The 24,848-nt window shown below is 37.3% G+C and overlaps 1 protein-coding gene across 1 annotated transcript; it reads right to left on the bottom strand.

Moving 5' to 3' along the window:
* Positions 1-11,444: 11,444 nt before the first annotated feature.
* On the bottom strand, positions 11,445-23,526 carry LOC134326731 (uncharacterized). The gene is made up of 12 exons (XM_063008906.1): positions 23,469-23,526; positions 18,826-19,020; positions 16,054-16,141; positions 15,810-15,976; positions 15,046-15,123; positions 14,552-14,620; positions 14,356-14,412; positions 14,153-14,215; positions 13,420-13,476; positions 13,094-13,317; positions 12,837-12,996; positions 11,445-11,584 (listed from the first exon to the last, which is right to left on the bottom strand). The coding sequence occupies exons 2-12, from the start codon at positions 19,016-19,018 to the stop codon at positions 11,472-11,474; spliced, it is 1,269 nt and encodes a 422-aa protein (XP_062864976.1). The 5' UTR covers positions 19,019-19,020; positions 23,469-23,526; the 3' UTR covers positions 11,445-11,471.
* Between the last annotated feature and the right edge of the window lie 1,322 nt (positions 23,527-24,848).

The raw sequence follows: 24,848 nt of genomic DNA, 5'->3' as shown, positions 1-24,848 counted from the left end.
CCGTATATTATAGGACGGTTGGCAACCCTAACTGTAAGTCCTACAGTATGGGTACAGTACACATCAAGAACTTGAGGTTGAAGAACTTAATTAGTCCCCTGTACTAGTAACTACAACCACAATAATAATAACAAATAGTAAAAAGAATTAACAAAAATGAAGAAAATCTGATTATGATAAGATGTAGGTTGTAGTACTTAACTAGTCCCCTGTACTAGTTACTATAATGACAATACAAATTAAAAATTCCAAGGCATGGGTGCAGTAACAAATCAAAAATTGTACAAAATTTGAGAAATGCTAATTTTGATAAGACAAAGGTTGTAGTAGTTAACTAGTCACCTGTACTAGTTACTACAACCACAATACAAATTAAAAGTCCCCCAGCATGGGTGCAGTAACAAATCAAACTACACTGCTCACAAAAATTAGGGGATATTTCAAAATGAATATGAAGCGATTAAAAAAAAGGACTGGCCTTCTCATTCTCCAGACCTAAATCCCATTGAACATGCTTGGGATGCACTGGGTAGACATCTGGCAAACCGTCCGATGCCTCCCACAACACTTCTTGAGCTGGAAGTTGCCCTGGATTCATTGGCAGAGGATCCCACAAGAACTGCTGGACAATCTGATCCTGTCCATGCCCCATTGCTGTCAGTGTGTTTGCTGTCTTGGGTGACCATACACCCTACTGAACAGTCAATGTGTGGCACTCTCGTCCAGTTTGACATGCTTCTGTTCACCCCCACCAATATGTCACTTGCTACTCAATCACGATAATTGAGTTTGCATCTCATTTGCATAATCGAACAACTTTCTTTGACTTATCGTTTGCTTTTCTGATGTTCTTGTTTAATTAAAAAAATTCAAATGCTTCTTTTTTTATTGCTTCATATTAATTTTGAAATATCCCCTAATTTTTGTGAGCAGTGTATTTAAAAAATTAACAAAAATGCAAATTTGATAAGACAAAGGTTGTAGTAGTTAACTAATTACCTGTACTACTTACTACAACCACAATCTAAGTTAAAAGTCCCACAGCATGTGTATAATAAGTAATAAAAAATTTAGCAAAATTTACAAAAATTGAGAAACGCAAATTTAGAAAAGACAAAGGTTGTAGTTAGAGATGGGAGGATCGATCTGCTATGTATCGAAATCGGCCAATTTTTATATCAAAATATGCGATCGGCCAATATTTCCTAAATTCAGCAGATCAGATCGCGTGATATATAAACATCACCTCCATGTTAAGCTTAACAGCTCAGTGGATTGATCCAGACTTTGAGCTACAAAGCTCCAGCCATCGCATCACCATTCAACAACCATCGCACTTCACAACCTAAAATAACATCATTAACGTTGTGCATCATACATACGATGCAATTCAACCCGACCCCATCTGAGTCGATTCTATGAGCACATTATATAAACTTGTGGTTCACTTTGGTAAATCGTAAGCGGTTCTTGCTTTTGATGTAGATGAGAGCAGAAAACGTTACAGAGCCAATCAGAGGCAAAAGTTTATTAGTTACTAAGTTGGTTAGTTCAGGATCATTTGCTCTGACTGACAGAAAACTTTTAGCTCCACAGACAGAATGACTCTGACTCGGTTACCGCTCTGTGGTAATAGCAGTTTAATTAAGATTTTTAATGAAGCTTTTTAATGTAAGAGAGTCACACAGAATGTTCTGTAGTAGCTGGTGTTTATTTAAAACCATGACATTAATTAATAACAGTAAACACGGAGAGATAACTGAGAAGAGAATCTTACGCGTCGCATAAAATGAATCGACTCGTGAATCACTTATATCGATACTGTGAACAGATCATCTCTTTTAAAGACACACACACACCTTTCCCACTGGGTTGGGCGGCAGTATGAACAACATTTGGCTGTTGTTCATGGGCTTAGCGGGTAGAGTCGGAGCATAAGCCCTCATAACTGGTGCAACTGCGGCCCCTGCTGGTTGACTGACGGCGCCTGCACAGGGCTGAGGAATAACATTGAGGGGGGTGTGACCCTCCGTGCGCAGTGTCTCTCGGTGTATGAACTCGGCTTGTGCAGGTGAAAAATGCAAGTCTGTACAGATTGCGTGCCGGAGGGGGCGCAATTCGGTTGAGTGGCGTCCTCAGTCAGCAGCAAGGAGTTGAACCAGTATAGACGACACAATCAGGGTAATTGGACATGACTAGAATGGGGATAAAAGTGGGAAAATAGATAATAAAAAAAAAAAAAAAAGACACACACACACGTCGCTGCGTTTGTCACCGGTGTATCTTCACTGTATCCCTATTTTAAGTTTTTTTCAGACTGAACTGGATAACATTAAACCTGCTTGTGTGTGTGGTCAGTTAGACTAATGAAATATGTCTCCTGTGGGTGAAAAAATGCTTTAGTTTTAGAAGTAAAAAAAAAATCTCACAAACAGTGTACACACTTTAGAGTGTAATCACAATATTTTAATGTTTTATTACAAAAAAATTACAGTCAGAACGTCAAACATTGCTTATCCCATCTGATCTATAATAAATACGCATAACTGTAAATGCAGGTATCAATTACACTTTTAAACATATTAACATATAGCCATTAATAATAATAATCTCTCTCAGCCCACACAAAACACAATAATAGAAGGCTAAACACTTCAATATATTTCAAAAAGTTAACTGGTTAGTTTCTAGTTATAGCTATTTCTTAAAAGTGTATGAACGTGTACGATTAGTTATGCCTGTAATACAGAAGTTCTATACGGTAACAAAAAAATATTAATGTAAATGTTAATGTTGCGATGACGGTGATGTAAAATAATGTAAAATAATTCATTCAAGTCCAAACATTTGAGTGGTTTAACGAGAACGCTACTTTAAATCACACAAGCTCAGTGCAAATAACAGGAGCACAGTCGGAAACGGTCAATTCTGAAATCCTCCCTACACACTCGCTCCCTACGCCCTATAGTGCACTTAACATTCTTAAAGGGCCAGACAATATATTTATAATTCACATTATTATTCAGATTCTCACTTAGACGTGAAGTGAATTTAATGTTTTTAATACTAGGTGAAGAGTTTAATATTATTGTGGTATTAATGTAGTAAAAGTAATTCTAATTAATCGACTTGTTTCTTTGTTTCTTTGTTTCTGTCGCTTTCCAAGGAAACAGTTTCTACAGTCTTATCAAAGCATAAACATGAAGAACTTTCATCACTGCTCAGAGTGTGGGAAGAGTTTTACTACGCAGAGTCATCTCAAACAACACCAGCGCATTCACACAGGAGAGAAGCCATATCAGTGTTCAGAGTATAGGAAGAGTTTTATTAAGCGGAGTCATCTCAAACAACACCAGCGTATTCACACAGGAGAGAAGCCATATCACTGCTCAGAGTGTAGAAAGAGTTTTACTAAGCAGAGTAATCTCCAACGACACCAGCGCATTCATACAGGAGAGAAGCCATTTCAGTGTTCAGAGTGTGGACACAGTTTTTCTCGTCACAGTACGCTCCAAAAACACCAGCGCATTCACACAGGAGAGAAGCCATTTCAGTGTTCAGAGTGTGAAAAGAGTTTTACTCGAAGTAGTGAGCTTAAAGTACACCAGCGTGTTTACACAGGAGAGAAACCGTATCACTGCTCAGAGTGTGGAAAAAGTTTTACTCGACGGAGTAAACTCCAACAACACCAGCGTGTTCACACAGGAAACAAACCGTATCACTGCTCAGAGTGTGGGAAGAGTTTTGCTAACAGTAATACTCTTAAAGTACACCAGCATGTTCATACAGGAGAGAAACCGTATCACTGCTCAGAGTGTGAAAAGAGTTTTATTCAAAGTAGTGCCCTTAAGGTACACCAGCGTGTTCACACTGGAGAGAAGCCGTATCACTGCTCAGAGTGTGGAAAGTTTTTTGCTTATGAAAGTAATCTTAAACGGCATTAACAAACTCACACAAAAAAACTACATCACTGTTAAAAGTGTGGAAAGTATGTTTGTGCATTATTCTCTCTAACAACACCAGCACATTCACACAGGAGGTAAAGCTGTATGGTTTTCTTTTGCTAGAACTGTTCTAGTTTAATTATTAAATATACATCATGGTATGAATATGATCATTAATCATTAAAAGTAATGTGGTGTAATGTACCAACCTCAGATCTGAATCTGTTTTTGTTCATTATTCAAGTTTAATCTACTTTAATAAACACAGAACAACTTTTACTTTCAAGTGGAAGAATTTTACCCTGGTCTTTATGGTGTTTGCAATAATTCTTCATATTATGAATGCTGTCGCATTTTTCCTTTCAAAATTCTCCACACATTCTCTATAGGGGGCAGGTCAGGACTGCAGGCAGGCCAGTCAAGTACTCGTACCCTCTTCTTCCACAGCCACGCCTTTTTAATGTGTGCAGCAGATGGTTTTGCATCGTCTTGTTAAAAAATGCTGGACATCCCTGGAAAAGACGACGCCTTGAAAGCAGCACATGTTGCTCTAAGATCTTAATGTACTTTTCTGTATTAACCCTCCTATTACCTTCAGGTTTACTAACAGAATTTAAACCTCTAGAAAATGATTATAATTAAAGTTTTTACCCAAGTTTATGTCACATACTTTGTTTGTTCGTTGACCACTTAAATAGCCTTTAAAAGAAAACCCCGTACCCACCCCCCCCTTATACATCCAGAATACCTGTTGCACGATTATGGAGCAATATGCAGATCACCATAAAATCTAATTGATTGATCTAAAATTGGAAGTACAGATCTTTTTGGTGTTTTATGAGCTTTATATACTTTCTAGGTACATTTTGTTGCAAGTTTGTCATGCTCTCGTCGGCCCTGCCTTGTTTTTCTGTCATCAAAGCGTATGACGAGGGAGAAAACATGGAATGTGTTTAGAGACATGGTGGCTGGAAATATTGCCCTTCCAGTGTCAGCAGCCCAAAGACTTACTGTTGCTTCACCTTTTGACTTGTGTACTCCCGCCAAAATGAGCAACCCAATGTAGGTTTGCAAGTGGGTCACATCCAAGTCTTTCCAACTGTCCCTATACACACACCTCTCTAAATTTGTCATCTTACGTATATCCTTTTAAGTGATGGTGTTAGGACGAGCTCAAATGCTGATTTTATGTCTTGTACATGGCTGGTGGGGCCTGGAACCATTTTGATGACATTAGCAGCACTAAGTCTACCCTGTTGTTCAAGTGGGGAGACAGACCATAATAACTTTTCATTTTTGGAAGGTAGTGTGTTTGCTGGTGGTTGAGAGACAAAAGAAAGGTCAACACTGAGGATGCCTCATAATCAGGGTCCTCCTCAACATCATCCTCTGTCTCTATACGCGGGAACCATATTTTCCTGTCCCTACAGCATAGGAAATATACAAAAATCTCGTGAGGATGATGTTTTCCACTTCCCCATGTTGTGTGAACTATCAGTGGTTCTCGCACTACTACAGTTATGGTTATGTTAAATTAGGGCCTTGAGGTTTTTTGAAGATTATAAAATTGCATGTCATAGTGACCTCAATATCATCCTAAACAACCAAAACAAATGTGTGTAAAATGTTGATATTTATTATATGTTTTTTTACAGCTAAAACAGCCTGGGGTCAAACTGACCCCAAAGAACACTGATGCGTACAACATGTGTACAGGACACTGAAAACATAACATCATGTTAATTTTATGTTTACCCAGTTGTCCCCATTAAATTGGGAAAAGTCATCAAATATGAAGCAAAAAAAATATGTCAATCGTTTATTTAAAGACGTTAAACACTGAATGGGGTCAAATTGACCCCAAAGGTAATAGGATGGTTAATTATGTTAATATATAATTATATTTTCCTGAACTCCATAAATCTTTTCTTCTGACATATTATTATTATTATTATTGTATTATTATTACTATTAACATAAAGCTTAAAACCATAAACACTATTTATGAATAAATTAATTTCATAAGTCGTCCTTTTGAGAGTTTTGTTTACATAAACATGCCTGAAATGTAACGAGCTACCTAAACCATTTTAAGCTTTTAATTACTTTATTTACTTTTAATTTATTAATTTAGAAAGGCTGAACGACGGACGTCTATAAGAAGCAGCTTGTTTACAGCTTCTCTCGCTTACAGCCACACCACCCTGAGAACGCCCGATCTCGTCCGATCTCGGAAGCTAAGCAGGGTCGGGCCTGGTTAGTACTTCAATTTGATGAGCTTGATTCGTTTGTAATATGTGTTAAGATGATGAATGAACCTAAACACTTGCTTTTTAATTTTAAGCTTTTAATGATTTATTTATTTATTTTAGTTTCACCGACAACATAAAGAAAGCAAAAATAAAAATTAGAGAGTGTTTATGGCTCTTCAATCCCAAGTGTTTTTGTAACATGTTGTAGACCTGCAGTGGCTGTTTTTGGTATACAGGAAAGAAAGGCTGAATGCAGGTGAAAAGGTGTTATTTGGCAACCAAGCACTGTGTAAATTTTGGACAGAACACATGATGGGTTATTTTAACTTGTTGGGTTGTGCAGTTAAATTATTGTGCTGAGTTGTTACAAGAAGTGATATTTAATGTTAATAGCTGTTCTGCCTTTGACCTTTAAAACTAAGAAGTGATTTGTGAGATAATTAAAATAAGTTAAATGTTTATTTTGTACTTTGGTTTTATATAATTTGTACAAACATTTGTTTTATGCAACTTTAAACCTGTAATAAAAGATGAACATTTTAAATGTGTCTTTATTTGCTTTAACTAAGCTAAAGTTTTTAACAGGGACACAGATGACAGTTTGTGTAGCAGAGCTGGACACGCCTCACTATTGAAGTGGAAGGTAAACCCACACTCCTGCAAGAATGGAAATAGTAAGTAAGTACAATGTTTTTATAAAGCTATAAAACTACTTCTACTGACCAAAGTACACAGAGCTCACACTTGTCAGAGACAACGTTTGAAGCCCAGGTCAATCGGACCTGCTAGTTGGAGAAAGCTCACTCGTTCGTTAGTTTAAGTCCAAAAGTGTACGTACGGAGATCAAACCCACGACCTTGGCGTTATTAGCACCACGCTCTAACCAACTGATGTCCAAGTGCAGTGCATATACCCACATACCCGATTCTACACTGACAGCCCTTCAGTTCTGTCCAAATTGGAAGAATGTTCTTTTGGTTTGCGTAGATGTTAAACAAAGCTACTCACCCAACGTGGGGCTCGAACCCATGACCCTGAGATTAAGCATCTCATGCTCTACCGACTGAGCTAGCCAGGCTTAAGCAGCAAGTCAGAACAGACAGCTCATCGGTCAGACCATCAGAGTGATGTAGGTTTAATTCACTAACATCACGACCAGATTAAGAACTAATTTACAGTTTACAAACAAACACAATTCAGAATAAGTAACAGAAACAGACACAGACTTACTGTCACTTTTAAACTACTACACAATTACTGAACCCGCTCCATTATGCTTTAAACCTCAGTGTATATTATCTGGAAACAGATGCTCTTCATATAGAAATATGCTTTACATTTGCTTGATGGTAATAACTCTTAGTGAAGTCTTAATGAACAATTAAAACATCAATTCAGGTTGTTTTTAGTTCAACTGGAAAAAAAAAATTAACAGTAGCTCAACTTCCTAAAACCCAGAATCTACACGTACAAATCCTAGGACCTGAGTCGTATCTGCTCCAGTCAGTGGTTGGCGGCATTAAGCTCAGTCAAGAACTTTAAGAAATATATAGTTTAAACAGAACACACATATAAGAACCCATTAAACCTCTTAGATGTGTATTAAGAAAGTCTGAACATAAGAAATGACTAGACAGTGATGTCTGAAGTAGGACTGAGATCTCTGATCATTAAAATAACATTAAGCTGCTGCATTTCTGGTGCAATAACAACCAAATTCAGTTTAGGAGCCGCTCATTTCTGCAGCTCTTCACTGTAGTGATGGGTCGGTCGCGAACGATCCGGCTCTAAGAGTCGGCTCTTTAAAGTGAACGACGGGATCCGGCTCCTGATTGGGAGCCGATTAGTTTTTTCCCATTTTTTTTCTGTCAAAACCGCACGTGATTGGTCAAGATACATGGTGGCGTTTGTGTTTACATGTGATGGCACATAGACTGTGTATCTGTCCCCTCAGAGAGAATCTTTTTTAACAGGGCAGATCATAACAGAAAGGAGAAACAGGATTAACCCATCAAAGATGAGCTCCTTGGTTTTTCTGAATGCTAATCTTCACTAAATACTTACAAATAATACTGTCACCTGGATTTTCTTTTTGTTTTGCACATTTTCATTTATATTTTGTTGAGTGTGAGTGATGCTTCGTTGATGTTATGCTGTTTCATTCTAGATGCTTGTTTATTTTGTTTTGTTTAGGATTTTAATGTCACGTTTTACACTTTGGTTACATTCATGACAGGAACATTCACCTCACTTGCACGTCTTTGGACTGTGGGAGGAAACCGGAGCACCCGGAGGAAACCCACATGGACATGGGAAAGACATGCAAACTCCACACAGAAAGGACCCGGACCACCCCACCTGGGGATCGAACCCAGGACCTTCCTGCTGTGAGGTGACAGTGCCAACCACTTAGCCACCGTGCCGTCCCGCTCTAGATGCAAATGTACAATTAATATACACAATCAGATCTTTTTGTCTAATTGAGATGGGTCTTTGTTTTTGTATTTTATAATTTATTGTTGGAGCACTCTGTTCCATGTTGAGTATATAAATAAAAGCAATTTAAATAATAAACATTTAATACAATGTTTTTTTTTTTTTTACATTAGTAATTCATTTTACATGTAATTTGGTAATAAATTAATTTAAGCAACAAAAAAATCTAAGGACCCAGTTGGGAGCCGAAAGAGCCGGCTCTCTAAAAGGAGCCGAAATTCCCATCACTACTTCACTGAAAGTGTGCAGACTCTCAAATGTTTTTTATGCTGCCATGCAGCTGGTTGAATGTAGTTAGTGTAGAATTATGTACAAAGATTTTAAAAACAAAAACTTAATGGATTAGCTCAATTGGTTAGAGCAGGGGTGCACAACTTCTTTATACCAAGGGCCGATTTCACATAAACACCTAAACCAGAGGGCCACACATTTCATTTTTACAGATCTGTCCACATTAATTTGTAATACAGTTAGGGCTGGGTGATATTGAAAAAAAAAAAAAAGATTAATTTCAGGTGTATTATCGAGTCTCGATTGCAATTTCTTTTTTGTTTTTGTATAATGCAATTGAAAATGTTTTATTTAAAAGACGGCAGAAATGCAAAAATAGTAACAGCACCACCTATAATTATCCTTTCAAGGAAATCAAACTTTATAACAATATAACAATAATTAACAATAATTTGAACAAAATAGACATCTTAATTAGCTATATCCTTTATATAAAAAACTTACAAACAACTCACTTTAAATAATGTGCAGCATAAGAAAAGTGCAAAACCACAAACAGTTCTTTACAGGTTTTTTAAAAGGAACTCGAGCTTGTTTACTGTTTCCACCATATAAGTGAGTCTGTATCAGTATCTACACTGGGGGACATCAAGTAAACACTCAGCTCAGCTTTGATTTTGTCCTCTTGTGATTGGGGAGTGGATTGAGGGGGCACATTCCACGTCTAACCATATGGACTACAATTTCCATCAGCCCCTGGACTGTCACGTGACTATAACATGTCCCCGGTCAGCCAATCCTGATCGCGCTCACCGTCTCCGGAGTTTTGATTCAGTTCAGCTGTGTTCGGTTCCATGAATCTTATTTAAACTCTTCTGTTTGAGTCTCGTTGTGAAGTTTTGCCGATCGTGTTTGTGTCCTTATTTCTAAATCTAACCATTACCGTGTATAATCCTTGCTGTCTTCCGTTTCCTGCCTGTCTGTTTATCCTCTGGTTTTGGATGTTGTACACTGTTTTTGCCCTTTTGATATTAAACTTTCCCTGATTTATATTCCGCGAGCGTCTGGTCAGTTTCTGCTTCATGACATGTTGGTATTTTAATTAAAATATAAAGTATGTAAACAATCGTGATTGTCACATTTCTAACATCATGTGAAAACGTTCATTCGAATTAATCATGAAAATCGCCCAGCACTAAATACAGTTATATCAAATCAGGTAGTTAGAAGAAATGTGTTGGTCAGTGGGAGATACTGCAGCATCTTTCTGACACCAGCTGATTAATGTGGTCGCAAGCACAGCAGACATGAGAAAATACCTGTATGTCCATTCAGGGTTAAATTTCCTCTGCTCGAGATCCACTTTACTTTTTTTACTCGTACTTGGTTTGGACAAACACATGGTACCGCTGAGGTAACTTGTATTTACATCATTTACTTTTCAGTCGCAATTTCATGGAATTACCCGGTGAATTTAAAGTGACAGCATCATTTATTTAAAAATGCATCAGCACTTTATTTGGCGGGCCGGATCGAGAGTTTTGCCGGGCCGGATCTGGCCCGCGGGCCGTATGTTGTGCACCCCTGCTTTAGACTGTTGTAATGGGCTGTTGTTATTGTTATAAACTGAAGCTACTGTGGCACCAGGCAGCAAAAAGTTATTTTGAATTCCTACAGTAAAATTATCTCAAAACCACAAGATTAGTACTAGAGTAAGTGTTCTTTATGGATGTCGGGGTGACACCTGATAACAATTTGTTTTGTTTATTTTATTGCTCTTCAAAAAGTGGTATTAACAACCGAACAGAAACTTCACATGAGTTTGAGATCCGATCACATCAAATTCCTCCAGTAAAAATGTCTGAAATGTATTTCATTAATAACAGAGTCGATGCTCTTCTTGAACTGAGTGGATTTTGTGCATCAGAACGTGGTAAATAATGTTTATTAAACTGTAAACAGCAGTTTTACCCTCTTTAACGCTTTGGGTACCGTAATACATGGTTTAGAGGTACAGTAACATGTTTAGTGTAGATGGTGCAGTGATAATTACCCAGACAGCACAAATACGTCGCTGCTCCCTACTTAGAATGGTTGGCGTTACATAGTATTTATGTCGTTTGCACATTGGCACTACGTAGCTTTGATGAAAAAGCGCCCTTAAAACGACGCTGATCCGGTGTATCCGCGACGTATTTTCCGGCATACCTACGTCCAGCTTCCCCTTCTACGACTTTCATCCGATGTCTCCGCGATGTCTTGTTTTAATGTTTTATTTTTATTTTGTGTTTTGTCTTTTAGCAAAACTGAGTTCAAATTATGAAAGGTTTAACAATAAACTTTTATTAGGAATTAAAAATTTTAAAAAATTGCTAAATTATGTAAAACATTTGATATCAAATGTTTCTTATTTTAACATACACATATAAATATATAATAACTTACATACTACTAACTTAGCCTTAACTTAAAAAAAACAGAACATATTTACAAGTATTTATATATACATAAACTATTATATATATAAAACATAAAATAAATGTAAAAACTATCGCTGCCTTTTTCTGAGCCTGTCACTGGAAAGGCGAAGCCACTCTTTAATTATCTTCTCAGCTTCAGCCTCATTTGGAGTGGGGAGCAGCGGGTTTCTCATTGCTGATACTGAAAAAAAAATCGGATTACAAAAAGAGTAGGTATATGTAGCTGTAACATTAGACATGAGTAATAGAATAAATAGTCTCGCTGTTTTAAATGAAATTTTATTCATCCCAATGACTCAGTTTCTCAGTGGGAGCTCAGGCTTGTTCTTTCGAACTGCACCAACCATGGTGATCTTCCTCTTCAGGAGCTGCAGTCCGAGTTCATAAGAGGTGAAGAAATTGTCACATGTCACATTGTGACCCCTCAGTCCCTCTGTCACATCAAGCACAACGTTTTGTTCTGCATGCCTGCCGTGTTGGTCATATGCTGCTGAGGTCCATGTTATTTTGCCATTTTTTGAAAGAAAAGTCTCTCTTTTAGCTTCAGGGTTTTCTTCTTCTTCTGAAGATGATTCATCATGCTCTGGGTTGTATTCCTCCCCATCTTCTTCTTTGGATACATGCTCCACTTCCTCTTCTGAATCAGAGTTGTCTTGCTGGACATCTGAGAAAATCAGCTCTACAGCCTCTTCAACGCTATAACGCACACTCATGGCTTCAGTACAGACAGAATTCTGGGTCCTGTTATCTGCAGCACCTTTATAACCTCTGGAAATAAACAGGTGGTCTTCTGAAGTCTGCGAGAACACCACCTGATTACTTCTGCTACTGATTGATTTGAGACACAACTAAAACATTGTAACATTCTGTGGGTTGTAAATAACTCTGTGACCTTGATTTCAACTCTATTTGCCTCACGGGTCATTTTGACCCGAAGACCACCTTTTTACCTTTTTTTGTACAGCTTACATGGAAATGTGAATAAAAGCAACATTTAACTTTTTCTATTGTTGGGGCCAATCTAGGAAAAGTCATAAAATTTCAAGGTAAAAAAATAGCATTTAGTGGATTTTTGGGGGGGTTTTAACACAGTGGCGGGTCATTTTGACCCGAGGACAACAGGAGGGTTAATGCCATTAGACTGCAATAGCTTGTCATCTTTTGATAGAGCTATGAATTTTTGGCATATTAAACAATTCCACATGAGAATGGTAAGGCATTCATCTAGGATTAAAGACTACAGCCTATACACCATATAAAGACTACTGTACTCTGTTAATCAATGGAAGATCACAAAAATATCCATCCAGCAATGATCCTGTGGTTAGAAAATGACTACTGATTATGGTCTAGTGGACTAGAAGGTGCACAAACAAGATATCTTAAGTCAATATACAGAACAAAAAATTGTTCACAAAAATGTTTATACTTACAGACAATTGTGTCTTTCAGGTGTATGTTTTTGATGGCCGTTTTCTCTCCTCTGCCACACCAGTTCAACTGCACAGCTAGTTGAGGAGCAAACACTTTGCCACAAATCCGCCACACTGTTTTTTTAAGTGTTTGCCCCCCAACCAGTGACAGTTTTGACACCTGAAGTTGACAAAAATATTCGGTAAGTAATGTACATGCAATGTACAATATATATATATATATAGTGTGTGTGTGTGTGTAAGGTACAGTAAATTACCAATTTTTGCTTGAAGATCTTGTTTTGAAGATGGACTTCAAAGTCATTCAAGGCCTGAATGCTTTCCAGTGGAAGTCCATCTTCTTCCTCTTTATCTGCTGGTGCAGGTGGCATCTTCAGACTGCTGTTACCCAAAAAGGGGCCTCTTTGGGTAATAACAGAAGTGAGATGCTGGACCTGGAGCTGCAGTTCCCCCAGCATCTCTAAGATGGCCCTCTCTGCTGCTGGGAAGTCACATAATAATATCATGGTTATTCACACATCTTTATTAGATCAATAAATAAGACAATTAAGAATTTTATAAAATAGAATTTACTTAAACTTACGTGTGCATTGACCCGGCACTAGTCGGCCTGTAGGCAGACGGACTCTAGGTGCGTTAGCTATTAACACCAAGGACAGTATATTGGTCTACTTATAAGTATTTAAGTATAACAATAATAAGTGAGGTTAACTGTCATGTCCCTGTAAGAGTTTTTTTTTATTTATGGTACTTTTCCTCCCTCTACTGGTGTTTTAGAGTGATTTATTGTTTTCGTGTGTAATTCCAGCCTTTGTGTTGATTGGTTAGTTTGTTCACATGACATGGTCAGGTTATAGTTCATGGTGTGATCAGGAAAACCATTAGAGGTTACATGCCATGTGGTCAGCTTACAGCTCCAGTTCTTGTTTCTATCCATTCTGTTGTTTGTGCCTTGAAAAGCATCGCTTGTAAGTTACATTTATGTTTACATTTAATATAATATTAGTGTAATGCTATAAATATGTTACATTTAAGTATTTACTTCTGTATTTACATTTACATGGAAATGTTATTTGCATATACTTTGTATATGGTATTTCTAACCAGTGCTTTCCTTCTGTATTATTTCAGTTTTACAAATTGTTTCTTGAAAAACGAAGACCACAGTAAAGAACATTTAACTTTACTCCAGCTTCTGACTTTTTCTTGGCACTGTGTTAGCTATCTGTCAATTTGTGTACAGACACACACACTGAGGACAGAATATTAACCACAAATATAAAGTCACTGTAATTTGTGCAGTGCTGTTATCTTACCTGGTCCTGCAGACAGAATGTCACAGTGGCTTTCCAAACCAACACTTTGATTGTCTTCTGTCACTTAAGGAGAAAGGTAAGCACTTGGTAAGATTTAAGTTTGTCTTCTTAAACATGCTGAAGATCTATAGTGAAATTTTCTATTAAATTATTAAGAAACATTTTAGTTAATTGTAATGTTAATGGCTGTAGATAAACCTTACTTTGTTCTGTGATGGTGGACTGTCCATCTTGACTGAGCAATTGGATTTGTGACATCACTGAAAGCAAATAATTATGCATGGGTGATTAAACTTTTTATGAATTTGTAAGGTTATGTATATTTCTCTATTTGTTTTGATAAATACTTATCAAGCAGGGGGTTTCTATGAATAGCATATATGACAAATGTGATTTTACTCTGCTGTGTTGGTTCAGTGAACCAAGCATCCTGAATTCTTCCCTGATAGGACTGGGCCTTTGACATCACTGAAAAAAAGAAATAGGTATGTACTATATTCATAATTTAAATTTGTTATTCTAAGTTTGTTTTATTGTGGACTGAAATTAAAACTGCACTTCAGAATTTTTATTAGTTGGACAGGATAAAAGGAAAAAAATACTGTAAGCTCTCCTAAATCTAGTCATTTCCACAGCATGAAACATTTTTGTTCCATTGCTTAATTGAATTTATTTAAATATGTTAAACTTGTTTTATTAATTAGTAGGAGAATATCTCAGTTTCAACATTTGATATGTTTTCTTGGTACTATTTTCAATTAAAAATACAATGTAAATAATTTGCACATCATTGTATTCTGTTATTATTTATATGTTGCCCAGCATCCCAACTTTTTTGGAAAGTGTTGTAATGTTTTTATATATTTAATTTCTTCATTTTCAATGAACTTTACCTTGTCTAGATTCTGGGAAGGAGATTTCATCCGAGTATCCCTGAACATTTGTCTGGAAGCACTCATCCTGTGACATCACTGAAAAATCATAATTTGGTAAGTACACTGTCCATTTTAAAAACCTGTTTTTTTCAATATGCGTTTATGCGTGATGTTTGAAATACTAAGCTTCTATAAATATGATGGAACTTAAAAAAAAAGATTTTATTTTTCTCTGGGCATTGGTTATATTATTATAGACTAGCTTTGCACTGCTTAGTCCTCAAACAGTTTAACAAACACATTCTTAACAGTATCTAACTAATTATAGTGAATATTAACAATCTTCAGTATGAGATTTCTAATAAACGCCCAGTAATAATGTGGAAATGTGAAATATCATAAGCTTTAAAGCCAGTGTTGTGTTTTAAAGATTTGCCAGGCTTTTCCCAGTCTTTCAAACTATATTTTATTCAGGCAATGGAATGAAAAGATTTAAGTCTTCTGAGCTATTGTGTTTCCTAAAATTTAAGGGGCCCTATAAGGTGGTATAAGTATATAAACAAGATTCAAAATGTATTTTTATTATTATTTTATCAAAATAAGGCTGAGGGTGTTTTTTTTTTTTTTTTTGGTGATGTCACAAAAATGCCAGGCGCATGTATGTATCTGTTCAGCCTTCAGCCATTTAGACCCATCTAGTCCAGCTGAAGTTGCAAAGAGTGTTACATCTTGGACTGGTTTTTTTTTTTTTTTTTGGGGGAAGAAAAATACACTAAACTTACTACTTCTGTTTGTTCCAGGGTTTCGATGGTCAGCAGGTGGTGGTGGTGGTATTGGTGGTGGTGGTAGGGAATGCACTGTTTTCTTTTTCATTTTGAGATTCTGTTTTTGAGGGCTGGGATGCCATTTTGCTTGAGACTTTTCAATAAATTCAAATGGCTTTTTAGGTCTAAAAAGTAAAAGAAAAATCAAATAGAAATCTTCATGAAGTACTACACAATGTTGTGTGACATGTTATAAAATTACTTTCGTTTTCGTGGGAAATCATTGTCTGAATTTAAATCCGAGGTCTCGCAGGATATTCTCCATTTCTGGACGACCTTGTCCAAACAATCTGTAATATATTTTGCATGCAGACAATTAAATGCATAATATACAGTCATGGGAAAACGTAAGTACACCCTCTTTGAATTTTATGTTTTTATGTATCAGGACATAATATAAATCATCTGTTCTTCATCAGGTCTTACCATTATATAAATACAACCTCAGATAGACAATAACACATAACAAATTACACCATCTCATTATTTATATAAAAAACTAGATCAAAATACAAAAAGCAGTGTGTGAAAAAATAAGTACACCCTTACTGTTTCTAAAGGAATTAAGAGGGTATTTATCAGTCAGGTTCTGCTTAACAAATGATCTTGATTAACTGATGATTAGTAAGTGTGATCACGTCTATAAAATCAGAAGTTTTGGCACTTATTGTGGTCTGGACCATTCAGGTGTGTGTAAACACAATACCAAGTAGGAAAGACATCAACAATGATCTTAGACAAAGAATTGTTCCTGCTGATTATTCTGGGAAGGGTTATAAAGCCATTTCCAAATCTGAAGTTCATCGTTCTACAGTAAGAAAGATCATTTACAAGTGGAAAACATTCAAGGCAGCTTCCCAGTAGTAGACGTCCCTGCAAGTTCACCACGAGATCAGACTGTGCAATGCTCTGAGAAATTGCAAAACATCCAAGAGCTTCATCTAAGACTCTACAGGCTTCGGTTAGCATGTTAAATGTTCAATTTAATGACTGTTCAACTAAAACAAAAAGACTGAACAGGTTTGGCCTGCTGGAAGGGTTTCTGAAAGAAAATGTTCTCTCTTTAAAATGAACATGACAAAACAGATTAAGTTTGCAAAGTTGCATCTGAAATAAACCACAAGATTTCTGGAACAATGTCCTGTGGACAGACGAAACCAAAATTGAGATATTTGGCCAAAATTCACAACGGCACATCTGACAAAAAACAAACACAGCATATCAGCACAAACACCCCATACAAACTGTCAATCATGGTGGTGAAGGGGTGACGATTAGGGGTTTGTGTTACAGTCACAGGATCTGGACAGATTACAGCCGTTGAGTCGACCATGAACTCCTCTTGAAACCAAAGTATTCTAGAGTTAAATTTGAGATCATTTACAAATGAATGGACACAAACCTCAGTGAACTGAAGTAATGTTGTAAAGAAGAGTGGAGTAAAATTCCTCCAGAACGATGTTAGAGACTGATAAAGTCATACAGAAAACCATTACTACAACTTATTACTAATAAATGAGATTCTACATGCTATTCATTCATGGGGTGTACTTATTTTTTCACATACTGCTTTTTCTATTTTGGTCTAGTGTTTTTATACAAATGAATGAATGAGTGTAATTTATTATGCATTATTGTTTATCTGAGACTGTATTTATATAATTTTAAGACCTGATAAGAAATAGATGGTTTTTATTATGTCTGAATACACAAAACCATAGAATTCAAAGAGGGTGTACTTACTTTTTCACATGACTGTACATACAGTACAGACCAAAAGTTTGGACACACCTTCTCATTCAAAGATTGTTCTTTTTTTTCATGACTATGAACATGGTAGATTCACACTGAAGGCATCAAAACTATGAATTAACACATGTGGAATTATATACTTAACAAAAGTGTGAAACAACTGAAAATATGTTTTATATTGTAGTAGCCACCTTTTGCTTTGATTACTGCTTTGCAGTAGAGCACATCCGTTCACCTTTTCTGCGCTGCACAAAGACACGGTGGTTGGAACCAAAGATCTCAAATTTGGACTGATCAGACCAAAGCACAGATTTTCACTGGTCTAATGTCCATTCCTTGTGTTCTTTAGCCCAAACAAGTCTCTTCTGCTTGTTGCCTGTCCTTAGCAGAGGTTTCCTAACAGCTATTTTACCATGAAGGCCTGATGCACACAGTCTCCTCTTAACCGTTGTTCTAGAGATGTGTCTGCTGCTACAACTCTGTGTGGCATTTACCTGGTCTCTAATCTGAGCTGCTGTTAACCTGCGATTTCTGAGGCTGGTGACTCGTATGAGCTTATCCTCCGCAGCAGAGGTGACTCTTGGTCTTCCTTTCCTGGGGCGGTCCTCATGTAAGCCAGTTTCTTTGTAGCGCTTGATGGTTTTTGCGACTGCACTTGGGGACACTTTCACTTTCACTTTTCACAAGATTTGACTGATCTTCAGTTCTTAAAGTAATGATGGCCACTCATTTTTCTTTACTTAGCTGCTTTTTTTCTTGCAATAATACAAATTCTAACAGTCTATTCAGTAGGACTATCAGCTGTGTATCCACCTGACTTCTGCACAACACAACTGATGGTCCCAACCCCATTTATAAGGCAAGAAATCCCACTTATTAAACCTGACAGGGGACACCTGAGAAGTGAAAACCATTTCAGGTGACTACCTCTTAAAGCTCATCAAGAGAATGCCAAGAGTGTGCGAAGCAGTAATTTTGAAGAACCGAGAATATAAAACATATTTTCAGTTGTTTCACACTTTTTTGTTAAGTATAAAATTCCACATGTGTTAATTCATAGTTTTGATGCCTTCAGTGTGAATCTACAATTTTCATAGTCATGAAAATAAGTCATGAACTCTTTGAATGAGAAGGGTGTGTCCAAACTTTTGGTCTGTACTGTATAATGTACATAATATAGATAATGTTTATCTAATCAATATTCTTATACATTTTAGATTACCTGAGCTGTAAAGGATACGAGCTTGGTGCTGTGTCCATCCTCTGCTCACATTTGGGACCTCACTGCCTCGGATACTTTTTAGAAGTTTGGCTTTGACTGTGTATGGAGGCCACCATGATATGCCCTCATGGTACCACTCTGCTGCCACCGGGCTTGTTGTTCCCTCATCCACAAATTCAACCAGTAGGTACATTCCTATAATACAGGGATCTATCATGCTACTCATATGTCATGAAAACTATAAAAAAAAAAAAACTTGATTATGAAGAAGAAAATGTAAAAAAACTCAGTGGGGATGAAAAGGGAGGTTCTGGTAGCAGATTTCTCATGAACTGGTATGCAGAAGGGGAAAAGATACAAATTTCATCTTATATGGCAAAAGAAATGCCTTCTGTTGATTGAACTTCTGAAAATGTGCAATATTCAGTGGCCCCTGAGACCTTGTCTATTAAGTAGATGCCAAGTGTGGCTGAGGAAAGAGGGTATTCGAAGAATGATTCCTGTTCGAGAAAACAGCAGTATGCAATGTAGACCTCATTTCCATGGGAGAAAATATTTTTCACTCTGGCAACTTTGTTGTTGATGTAAATAAAGCTGTTGGCTTCATCTAATCTCAATGAGAAACTCTGTGTCCTCAGTTCGCGATACTGACTGGCTGTTTGGATGGACCTGGGAAGTGGACCACATGCATGAACTTTGTATAATCCCATTCTTTTCCTATTTCGATTCAGTTTTTTGGGCCTCTCTGACAGTCTTCTAATGACCTGACTGAGTGGGAAGCCAGGTTTTCTAATTAGCTTTTTAATCTGGTGAAGGAAAGATTCAAATTTAAATGCACTGAAATTATCGAGTGCACCATGTATTTTTACATCTTGTGCCAAGTGAACAAGGTTGTGTACATTGTAAGACATGAACTTTTCCCCATAGAGCTCTTGAAAGTGTTTCACAAATAAAACCAAAATGTCATTAGCATACTCAAGATGGTCTCGGAGTAGCTGTTTGCTGGATAAAATGAACACTCCCACAAAAAGTAGAAGAAAGTTTTGGTATGCTGTTGTAATGAGTGTGCTATTTAAAAGAACAGGCCCACTGTACAACAAAAACTGCCGGAACTCAGTAGCTTTCCACCTGTCTAACTCTCTTACAGACCTTGGTTGTCGCGAGAATTCCAAGGGAACATTTTTACGGATTTGCTGAAGTCTGCTTGAAAGGTTGTCAACAGTAGAGGCAGGCAGTCTGCAGGACAAAGGACCCCGTAGCCACAACAAAAGGAGCCTGCGCATAACACCAAGGCACACAAGGTGCATATAGTCTAATGGAAAGCCTGTTACCATTTTCAGTGATGTTCTTTGCAGTGGTGTGGGACCATGATGATGTTCTTCATCTATTTGAGCCCTGAATGACTCATCTGTTCTCAGTAAAGCATCAATTTCAGGAAAAACAACTCGATTCTCAATATACTTCCCCTCTTGGGTACATTTCCCACAGCCACTATAGCCAGAGTGACCGTTTATGTTTTTCACAAAGGCACATGCCGGAGCATCACAAACTACTGTGCACAGCCTTAAGTATAGGGAAATCTCCTTTGTAATTAAATCCTTTTTCCAGATTAGAAATGTCTGACACAAAATCTTCTAGGAAGGCATCCAGGGATCCTGGTTTTTGGTTGCCACAAAACAAACCTATTATGACTGGGTCATGTTTTGGAAGATTTTCAATAATTCCTAGAATTGGCCAAAACTGTGTGGTGGAACTCTTGAATAAAGGTAAACCATCAATATTGACCTGGAGGTTCAGAAGGTGTGTTTCTTTTATGACATGCTTGTGTTCTTCTAAGAGATGTGTAATAGCTTCAAGCACACCAAAATGGTAATACTGTCTCCCAGCAATATCTTTGCAGGTCATTTTTGTAGAACGAACAGTTCCAAGCAATGTTCTTGCATCATGAGGGAGTTTTGGGTGGTAATCTGCCAGGATCTTTAGGAGACTGTTTAAAGCAGAATGTGTAACATTTTGCTCAACAGCCCATGATGCCAGTCTACTATGCAGAGAGGCTTGGACTTCTGAATCTGAGTCTGTGTCTGATTCTGTTTCTGTGAGTTCAAAGGCATCAAAAAATTCCTTGTTGTCCTCATTGGACAAACAGTCTTCAATTTCCTCAGTATTTTGTTCCTGCCTTTGATATGGACTCCCACAGCCCAGTTCATTTACGTAGACAGAAATTAATTGTTCATTAACTCTGGCTTTGGATTTTCTTCTTATTGTCCAATATGAGGGTGTTGTGAAAGCCATACTGAGAATTTAAAAAGACCAAACATGAAACATAAAATAAATGTTTTAAACAGTCTTCTGTTCCATCTTCACAATGGTTACTTACTGGATGCAGATGAAAAACTTCACAGGATAATCACAGAATTGGAAATCTGTTTTAAGAGAAATATATTAATTATAACAAAAACTATAGTATTACTTATGTCATGCTCCGTTACTGTAGAACATAATTGTAGAACTTCACTATTTAAGTTATAACTCAAGTATTTCAAGAACAGAGTCATAATATTTCAAGATTAAAATAATTATTTTAAGATTAAACTTAAAATTTTGAGAATGTGAAATCACTGTGGACTACCCAACAGCATTTTATGGTAGTGTGTGAGGCACACGGAAACATTCTACTAAAAGGCTCAGGTATTGAATCCGCAAAAGAACTGGATTCTAAAATAAATTACACATCATTTACTGATGTTTAATCACAAACCTGACCGAGGAAAGTGTTAGTAATATTATCAGAAAACCCCAATGCAGCCCTAAAGATGGTCATGTGTTTTTACGGTTAGAATTTGGATTCTGGTAGTCCAATGATGCTCTAAATATTACACATTTATTCTTAAACTATTACAACTTTAATCTCAAAATAATTATGACTTTGATCTCATTACGATTTTAAACTTTACATTTTTTGGTCACCATCATAAATATGACTTTAGTATTAAATATTTTTGATAATCTTGAAGTAGAGCTTAATCACAAAATATTATGTCTTTCTTGATATCTTTTATTTTGACCCTAACTGACCCTAAAACACTATTTCAATAAACTTCTTCAGTTTGTAAGTTTTGTTTGTTGTAATGGGATTGATGGCAGACGTGGGTGTGGTTAGACCTGTAGCCCCCCTAAAAAGTGAGAAAAAGAAAGACGTGTCTTATATTTAGGGTGGACAATGTGTATTTAACTGTTGTGGATAACATACTAGTCATAATTATTTTATTCACTTGGGCCAATCCATTAAATTATTCTGGAGCATTTTCTGAATGTGCAATGTGTTCCCAAAACATTTTAAATAGTCTCTAACAAAACATAAAGATTTTATTTGTTTTATCTGTGATGAACAAGTAAACGTAGATTTATTGTAAGAGGTTTTGCCCAGGTGGGATTCCACAGCGCTTCTTCAGATATAGGCGCGCATGTTTTCTAAGCTCCAGCGCATCTGTTACTGATTGACGCGCTCTTCCTCACCAAAGCTCACTAAGTGTGAGTGATCTTGGCTAATCGCCTCTCTTTGGCTTCCTCCAAGTCCCTGCTATTGGTTTGCAGAAGTGTCAATCACTTCTTCTGACCCAGAGTTGTAAGCGAATCCCTGGCCAGAGCGCACTGCACATAACAATATTGCATCTCAATTTTTTTTACCCTTTTAATTAAATCACAAAATACAATATATATTAAAATGTAAAAAAATATTCGAACATTTTATATTATTTACATATTTAATTTGCATATGGGACATCAATTTAGTCCCGCCCTCAGCTCGCTGGTCCGATCGGCGTAATTTGGTGATTGGTGGTTCTGGATGTCAGTCAGATCTTTCTCTGAAAGTAGGCGCTTCTTGTCTGCAGTGAGCTGTAAACAGTTAGTCCACGTGTGGGAGCAGAACGGGGGATGCTCGTGGATTTTTCCTCCTCTGTTATCAGTAGTGGCACGTAATTAAGCTTTAAGAAATGTCGGTCATGTGTTAAGTTCTTGTTTAAATGGTAATTGTCCAGTATATGTCAGTGATATTGTGCTGAACGTGAGCAGCCCAGCTGTTTAGCCTGTTGGAGTCAGACACGTTGGACATTTAGTTTAAAGTGTGTGTTTAAACTGTGCCTAATGTTTTACTACTGAACATCTTGGAGCTTAAGAGAATTTACAGTGTTCCGTTTTGTTGGTGCTCGATGGTCAACTAATAAATCACGACTCTGAGTCGACTCAATGTTAACCACGGCACCACGCATCGCGGACCAAAGCGGAATCCACGATTCCGTTACACTTTACAATAACAACAGTAATCGGCGTAGAGGAATCGACTCCTCTGGCGATCGGTGTAGAGGAATCGACTCCTCTGAATTATATATTTCGAGAATTAATAAAATATTAAACGTTTAATAATGTTGTTCCTCTCAAACTGAAAATGAAAAATATTGTTTGGTATTTTATTTACCACAACAATCCATCTGTGTTAGCCTCAAAGCTAACTCAAGTTAACCTGGTTAATCTAAAAAGATTTATTTTATTCTGATTAATATACCGGTATATTATATTGTTTTGTCATCCATTATAACATATTAATTTTTCATATCTTGTGTTTTATTGTATTTATTTCTTACCTCTAAACTCTGCTCTGGTAAACTCCTTAAAGCCAGAAATAACGAACTGAGGGTTAAAAACGGCTTTTTATACCCTCAAACTGCGCGAGACTGCTAGCGCGTGCAGTCACTTTCACACTTTCCCGCCGCCCTCCTCAGGGTGTTCAGTCTAGTAAATATCATCAGCTACACTGTATGGACAAAAGTATTCTTTTATAACACCCCATTCTAAATCCATAGACATTTATATATAGTCTGTTCCCCTCTGCAGCTATAACAGCTCCCATTCTTCTGGGAAGGCTTTCTACAAGAGTGTGTCTGTGGGAAATGTATCAGTTCATATAGCATCTGTGAGATCAGACAGTGATGTTGGATGAGAGGACCTGGCTCACAATCTTCATTCTAGTTTATCCCAGCAGTGTTTGAGGGGGTTGAGGTCAGAGCTCTGTATGGGCATTCACTAAGTGCTTGATTTTATACACTATATGGACTAAAGTATTGGGACACACTTCTTAATCACTAAATTTAGGGGGTTTGTTCAGTCCCATTGCCACAGGTATATAAAATCAAACACCTAGTGAATGCCAGGAGAATGAGTGCACAGTGTCAACCCAGTTTGGTGGAGGAGGGATAATGTTATGGGGTTTTTCAGGGCTTGGTCTAGGCCTGGGAATGAGAATTCTTAATGCTTAGGGACAGTGGTAGCCTAGTGGGTAGAGCTTTGGGCTATCAACTGGAAGATTGGCGGTTCAAATCCAGCCTCTGCTATGTAGCCACTGTTGGGTCCTTGAGCAAGGCCCTTAACCCTGTCTGCTCCAGGGGCGCCGTACGATGGCTGACCCTGCGCTCTGACCCCAGCTTCAAAACAAGCTGGGATATGCGAAGAAAGAATTTCATTGTACTGTACATCTGTATATATATACAGTGTATCACAAAAGTGAGTACACCCCTCACATTTCTGCAGATATTTAAGTATATCTTTTCATGGGACAACACTGACAAAATGACACTTTGACACAATGAAAAGTAGTCTGTGTGCAGCTTATATAACAGTGTAAATTTATTCTTCCCTCAAAATAACTCAATATACAGCCATTAATGTCTAAACCACCGGCAACAAAAGTGAGTACACCCCTTAGTGAAAGTTCCTGAAGTGTCAATATTTTGTGTGGCCACCATTATTTCCCAGAACTGCCTTAACTCTCCTGGGCATGGAGTTTACCAGAGCTTCACAGGTTGCCACTGGAATGCTTTTCCACTCCTCCATGACGACATCACGGAGCTGGCGGATATTCGAGACTTTGCGCTCCTCCACCTTCCGCTTGAGGATGCCCCAAAGATGTTCTATTGGGTTTAGGTCTGGAGACATGCTTGGCCAGTCCATCACCTTTACCCTCAGCC

The sequence above is a fragment of the Trichomycterus rosablanca genome, chromosome 14, assembly GCF_030014385.1.
Source record: "Trichomycterus rosablanca isolate fTriRos1 chromosome 14, fTriRos1.hap1, whole genome shotgun sequence".
NCBI lineage: Eukaryota > Metazoa > Chordata > Actinopteri > Siluriformes > Trichomycteridae > Trichomycterus > Trichomycterus rosablanca.
This window is presented reverse-complemented; position numbering and strand designations above follow the sequence as displayed.